The following is a 6,769-nucleotide window of genomic DNA, read 5'->3' as shown; positions in this document are numbered from 1 at the left end:
TGAAGGCACGTGTCTCTAGCAAGTTAACGTTTTATTACTTTTGACGATAATTCCTCATACCTCAAATTATTCGGAAGAACACAAAGAAACTATCGGACTACCAGTTCTGAGTAAGCATTTAAAGAATGGCCGAAGATGTGGTCCAACACGTTTTTTTTCCTTCACAAAATGCTTAGGAGCTAGCCTACAGAAGACCAACCACAAAACTTGTTAGCAACCACATGAGTTCAATAGTCCAAAACTGACAGTAGCGCCCGTAAAAAACTGCAGGAATGATGCAATTCGTATTTTGTTTCTAGAAAGTGCATAAAAAATGTATTTATATTATAACCAATGACTGGGTTATAATGATATATAATCTAGCTTAAGTTAAGCCAATTTTCTGGTGTTTTTTCTCCGAGTTAATCCCGAGACTATCAGCCACTTTTATACTTATGGGCTTATATCCAATGATAACTCCACTGTACGAATTAAATATTTGTAGTATACCTATAGCCCTATCATAATAAAATTTTTTTAAATATTTTACGCGTTTTCTAAACTAAAAAAAAAAAAACACTGTTAGGGCGTTTGAAATTTTACCAGAACATTTTCAGTAAGTTTTTGTTCAAAATTTAATGCTGTTCTCCAAAGAAAAAGTCAAGAAATTTTCATGTAATTCTTTCAAGAAACCTCACATTGACCTCCGGGCTTGTTGTCAAAACAGGGCGTTGCCGGCACTCAACCCAGAACACCACCGCTTATTAACATAAATACAGATGTACATAGCTCACAGAAATGTATGTAAGCATGTTAATGACCGTCATTTGTCAGGCAAGTCTGAGTTTTTCTATATACCGCTTTTACAAGAATCCACACTTGAGCAGTATTGACATACTTGTATGTACATATGTCTGAGTTTGCATGCTTCTAGGTAAGTGGGATTTCATGCTTCACAATTTAATGCCCTCACTAATCCGATTAAAATTACCGGTACACTCTAAGGTATCAATGCTTTGCAGGGTAACCGATCGAAAATTCCAGTAGCAAAGTTAACGCGGCGTAGCAAGAAAATGGTCACGTACTTATGGATGTGCAATGGTTCTACGCGAATGCATAGGCATATGTATGGTACATACGAATGCACATATGTTTAACATATGTCACGTAGATTGTATGGACATTTACTTATTATATTTACATACTAATATACATATGCATACGTATGTTTGAAGCGAGCTTATATCCAGTCTGCGTGGTGCTTTCCAATACCGGCCAGCCTGTTGTACACATGTTCATTAATATATCGTTCGCTTCGTCACATTATATAATACAATGTCGGCGCCGAATATAATTGCTTATGGACCACTTATTGATACCAGACAGGCGCAGCTAAGTCGCAAGTATTCGCTTATAAATGCAGACATATTGAAATTTATATAAAATATGCATTGATATATAGGTATGCATATGTAGTATGTGTGTGTGTGTGTTATGGTTATCCTGGCCAGGTACGCTCTATAGCGTACCTTCTGCTAACACTTTCTAACCTCTGCTGTCTTCTTGTTGCCATATGTGTATGGAAAACCGACATGCTAAGCCAAAGTAAAATGTGATGTTGTTGTAAACCGTAGTAATTAAGTAACAATTAACGGTAAACAATTGTTGGCCTTGTTCGGCTGGAATCTATGCAAAATGTGCAAAGTTAACTACGTTGACTATTTAAGTGACACTTGGGTATTGGTATAATCGACTGGGGACGCGCAGACGCCTATAAAACGCATTGTCAACGCTATTGAAAAGCTATTATTTTGGTTTTCAATCGTCGCGCCTTTCTAATTAAACAAGTCGTCGAAAGGCAAAATTTTTCATGGGAAAAACGCATTTGTCGCGGAGGACGTCGAGCCGAAAGGACAATAGAGTAAGCGAAAAGCGGATAGAACAGCAATATTTCAAAGCGCCATGACTTTTAAAGGCAATATTTCCACGTACATACATATGTATATTCAACAACAACAAGCAACAAAGCATATTAACAGCGGCAACAACTTGACAAAAGTAGATGACCAGCTGACGTGGCTTTTAGTGTACGCTGGTCCTGACGGCAGCCGACAATCGCCGCCAACCTGCCGTGTCGCTTCGTATACTAAATTCGCTCATGTATTATGTATGTGTATTTGCCACTAAACGAGCGTCTAATGCGCGTTATTAAGCGAAGCATATACATTAAGAGAATATTAAATGTTTTGCCATAATCAAAACGCATGAACTGTCGGCTGTCTTGTGACTTGATTGCCGGATTGCGGAATGAGCTGCGTCGCATATGATTATTTAAGTATTTGTGCACTTCCATGCACCTTACATAGTATGTAAGGTAGTGGTGATTAAATGCGACGCTCTTAATGAACTAATGAGTTATGGTGAAATGAGTTATGTAGAAATGGCTGAGTCGAAAAATAATTAGTAATTATGGCAAAGATGAGTAGACGGCTATTGAGAACGCAGCTGTGTCGTGTTTTATGCATCAGCGTTATGCGTATAAATTATGCGCCAATAAGGCGATTGACGGGTTTTGATAAGTCGAATATAATTTATAAATAAAAAATTATAATAATAATAGCTAAAACAAAATAACACAAAAAAAAAAAAAAAACGAATCCATTAAAAAGACTAAATGTTTTCTTCTCTGTTACTGAATTTCTGACACCAATTCAAACTAGCGTACGCGGGGTGAGACTACAGACTACAGACTAGAGGTAAAGTTCTTGATGTAAAAGCACTTCAATATCGGTTAGTAACAGAGTGATTTGTCTGTAAAAACTACATTGAGATTTCCAAAAATATGATGCCAAATCTAACCAATCTGCTACTGGGGCATTCTGTCGTTTATGGGACAATTAATATGTACTAACTCTTGTATTGTCTATGAACACACGAAATTAGAAACACACATATATATATGTAATAACTATTGTATTGTCTATGAACACACGAAACTAGACACACGCATATATGCAAACATACACACCTACGTAGAAACATGCTACACGCCTAAAAACCACACTGATAACATTATCACTAATGTAATCATACACGTTGACCTTTTAACACTTACAGAGCATAGCTATTTATACCATATAGAAAATTTAAACGCAAAGGCATAATCACACAAACAATGCATATATGCATATATGTATGAGGGCACTTTCTTTACGGCATCTTTTAGCAGATAACGTTTTTGAAAATACTATAGACTTGGCTTGCCCGCCTCTACATCGAGTAAAAGGCTGTTATCAGTTAATAGTTCGATCGTCAAACTCAAGGCTTCGGTAAAATAAAGCATCCAACATGTTTGAGAGAGATCATACTAAATGATAAAGTGTGGTATTCAAATCCCGTTCGATGGGTTAAATTTATAGAATGTGTGACAAAAAAAAAGGGAACCCACACAAATTGATGTAGCCTGATGGAAATGTTACATGAGCAGTGAAATAAGAATATTAAAAGTAAGAATAAAATACAAAAAAAAAATATTTCCCATACCGGGAATCGAACCCGGGCCTTCTGGGTGAAAGCCAGATATCCTAGCCACTAGACCATATGGGATATGATAAATGCAGCGCAATTTTGTTAATATACTTTCTTCCAAGGTCAGATAAATGTACACACCTTGCTAATGCGATATTATACCTAAAATAATGTGTTTTCTAAAAAATGACTAATTTTTCAAACAAAAAAGTTTAAATAAAAATAAAAGCGATTGTCAATTAAATTTCGTCATAAGCAAAGGAATACACATCGGAGGTACTTTATGAATCACTATATTACACGCGACGTTTTAAGCTTGAATAAAAAAATTGCGTATATTTTCTGCACATATTTTCAAATACTTTAATAGAGTATATGTTTTTTTGTAAAAAAAATAAGCACAAAGCTAAAATACCTTAAAGCGTTTGTCTGCAACTATATAAAATTGTTAATGCTCATGATAACATTGCTACGATAGTTTATTCTCCACTTAATGTCAGGCTTAGCAAATATTGCTTTAAAATTCGGCACATGTGGCAACGCCAAAGAGCGATGTTCGCCTGGCCTGTCTTCAAACGTGTCTGACAACTTGTAGCACGTCTTATCACAATACTTAGTACAGCTTATACGGTCCGAGTGAAAAGATTATCTTTATTATTATTAAACGGAAGATGTCGGAACTACAAAACGTATCGTGTCTCGGCGGTGGTGTGCAATTCTGGAAGGATTTCATAAAGATCTATGAGGAATCGCCAGCGCTTTGGGATCCCAGAAGTATGGCTTACAAAAAGCCATATCTTAAACGTGAAGCCTACACCAAACTACGTGACAAACTGCGCGAAATCGATCCGAACGTACAAATCGACTACGTGAAGCGGCGCATAAACGGATTGAGGTCCTGCTACAGACGCGAACTGCGGCGCATACAGGATAGCAAGCGGAAGGGTGATAATTTGTACCGGCCAACATTGTTCTACTTCAAAGAGATGCATTTTCTCGATGACGTGCTCGACATTGATATAGAACGAGACGAGCGCGAGGGAAAAGTAAGTGTGAACGTGAGCTAACACACACATACGCATATCGGGATGAATGTTAGAGCTTTTATTTCAACAGATTTTTTTAAATTTTTTTGTAGATTGAAAGGCGCGGTCGTAAGCCGAACTCAAATAATAAGCTAACGAAGAAGCGAACACCAGATTCGGCGCCGAGTTCGAGCACAGAGGAAGATAGCGAAAAGTCTTTAGCAGCCACATCGCCAAAGACGACAGCAATGTCACAAATACAACATCAACAACAACCCGTCGCTACGCTTAGCACACAACAGTTTAACGTCTTGCCGCTGCAAAGCACGAGCGCCGCAGCCGGCATCGTCAATACACACTCACTGACAGCATCACTTTCGCTTGAAGCACAGACTTTGGGCGCTAGCTGGGTGGCGCTCTATCATCGCTTGGAGCGCGATCAGCAGCTCTATGCGAACAAAGCGATAATGGAGGTTTTGTATCAGGGCGCTCTAGGCCGCCTAAACGCGGACTCTTACAAATCGCTGGAGCGTGATATGAGCCATAATTTTCTCGACGATCACCGTATTATGGACGCGATCAATGAGGAATTGGCCACCGACTTTATCACAAAAGCAGATGTGGAAGGTTTTTACTGAGAAATCAATTATTATTATTTTTTGATACAAATCGGTTTTAATACATACGTAAAAATGTAATATAAGAAAATTTTTGATAATAAAATTATTATTTAGATAAATGTACATGTTTGTTAATGGATTTTTCTCAGACTTTGTCAGTGTGTTCAGTAAGATTTGCCAATTCAGCAGTCACATCTCCTTCGGTACAACGCTTGGAAATTGTTCAAAACTATTATGCATTATACATATTCATGATTTATTGCACATTTATATTTATTATTGCGTTTACACACAACTATCTTGACTTTCCCGGAGGATATTTATGTCCTGCTATCGTCTTAACACTAGAACTACGAAGACTTACTATATATTATACCTATTTCAAATAGGTCTCTCTCTTAGAAGCGCAAGAATAAAATTATCTATAGTATTATTTTATACAAAAATTTAATAAAAATCATAACATTATCGTAAGGTAATAAATAGGAATAATGAGGAAATGGTATAAATAAATGACGCAACCGGTCATTTTGACCGGTTCGTAGTTCTAGTGTTAAATAACCCGCATTTTTGTTGTTTGTTTATTAATGTGTAAGTGCATATGTTTAAATAAATGTAAATATGTATATTAGACTTTGAGCATATTTATTTTTAGCACTTTGGCTTAGCTCAGCTGAAATAACGAGACACACATGTACGCACCAACACACAGTTTTACCTTTTCCCGGCAACGGGGTCAGCTGTTTTTCTGCCACAGTTGTTATCAGCCGGTATCCTTACAAACAACGGTGCTGATGCTGGTGCTTAGCGCATGCGCGTTATTTTTTAAATGCAATTGCTGCGTTCTCGCTCTGTAAGTTATCCTGTACACATGTACATATATTAATTTGTATTTGCACGCTCAACAGCTGTATGCTGTAGACTAGTAGCTGTGAAAAACGCCAACACCGGGAGTGCAATTGATTTTTTCCATACTTTCACAAATACGACAAATTTTATGGTATGTTATGGACTTTTTATGCAAAATTTTAAATTTTTGCTCATTGTTTACTTGTGTTTATTTGTGGTTAGGTCTGCCGATAAGGATAGGAATTTAAGTGTATTTACTTGTATATAGTATATACATAACTTAAGTGAATGCATTCTTCTATAAAACATTATTATTTTTGAATAATTTTACAAAAACCTAAGTTGGTACTGACTATTTTAGACCAAATTCTCTAAACTTTCTCAAATACAATTTTTTATCATATTTTACTAATTTTTTCCGAAAAAAAAAATTTAAATATATTAAAATATTTTATGAATAATTATGCTTGCTTCTGATTACCTTTGCACATTTTTTACCTTATCCGTTAGTTTCCACTTTCCTAAGTGCATAATCTTTATAAGCTCCCTCATTAATATTTATGGTATACCCTGAACAGGGTATATTCTGTGTGTCACGAAGTTTGTAACACCTAGAAGGAAACTTCGAATACTCTATAAAATGTATATATAAATGATCATATAATCAGCAATGTTCGGCTGTCTGTATATGATATACTTGTATGCGAACTAGTCACTCAGTTTTTCAGATATCGATAAGAAATTTTCCCCAAGAAGCTGCACATAAGT

General features: G+C 36.3%; 1 protein-coding gene and 1 non-coding gene across 2 annotated transcripts; one reads left to right on the top strand and one right to left on the bottom strand.

The window, feature by feature from the left end:
- Nucleotides 1–3,513: 3,513 nt before the first annotated feature.
- Nucleotides 3,514–3,585, bottom strand: TRNAE-UUC (transfer RNA glutamic acid (anticodon UUC)). The gene has a single exon. It is a non-coding gene; the product is annotated as a tRNA-Glu (tRNA).
- A 439-nt stretch (nt 3,586–4,024) lies between these two features.
- Nucleotides 4,025–5,275, top strand: LOC106617912 (uncharacterized). The gene is made up of 2 exons (XM_014235381.3): nt 4,025–4,553; nt 4,646–5,275. The coding sequence occupies exons 1-2, from the start codon at nt 4,179–4,181 to the stop codon at nt 5,168–5,170; spliced, it is 900 nt and encodes a 299-aa protein (XP_014090856.2). The 5' UTR covers nt 4,025–4,178; the 3' UTR covers nt 5,171–5,275.
- Nucleotides 5,276–6,769: the final 1,494 nt, after the last annotated feature.

This window comes from Bactrocera oleae, chromosome 6, assembly GCF_042242935.1.
Source record: "Bactrocera oleae isolate idBacOlea1 chromosome 6, idBacOlea1, whole genome shotgun sequence".
Lineage (NCBI taxonomy): Eukaryota > Metazoa > Arthropoda > Insecta > Diptera > Tephritidae > Bactrocera > Bactrocera oleae.
The sequence above is the reverse complement of the archived record's forward strand: the minus strand, read 5'-3'. Positions and strand labels throughout refer to the sequence as shown.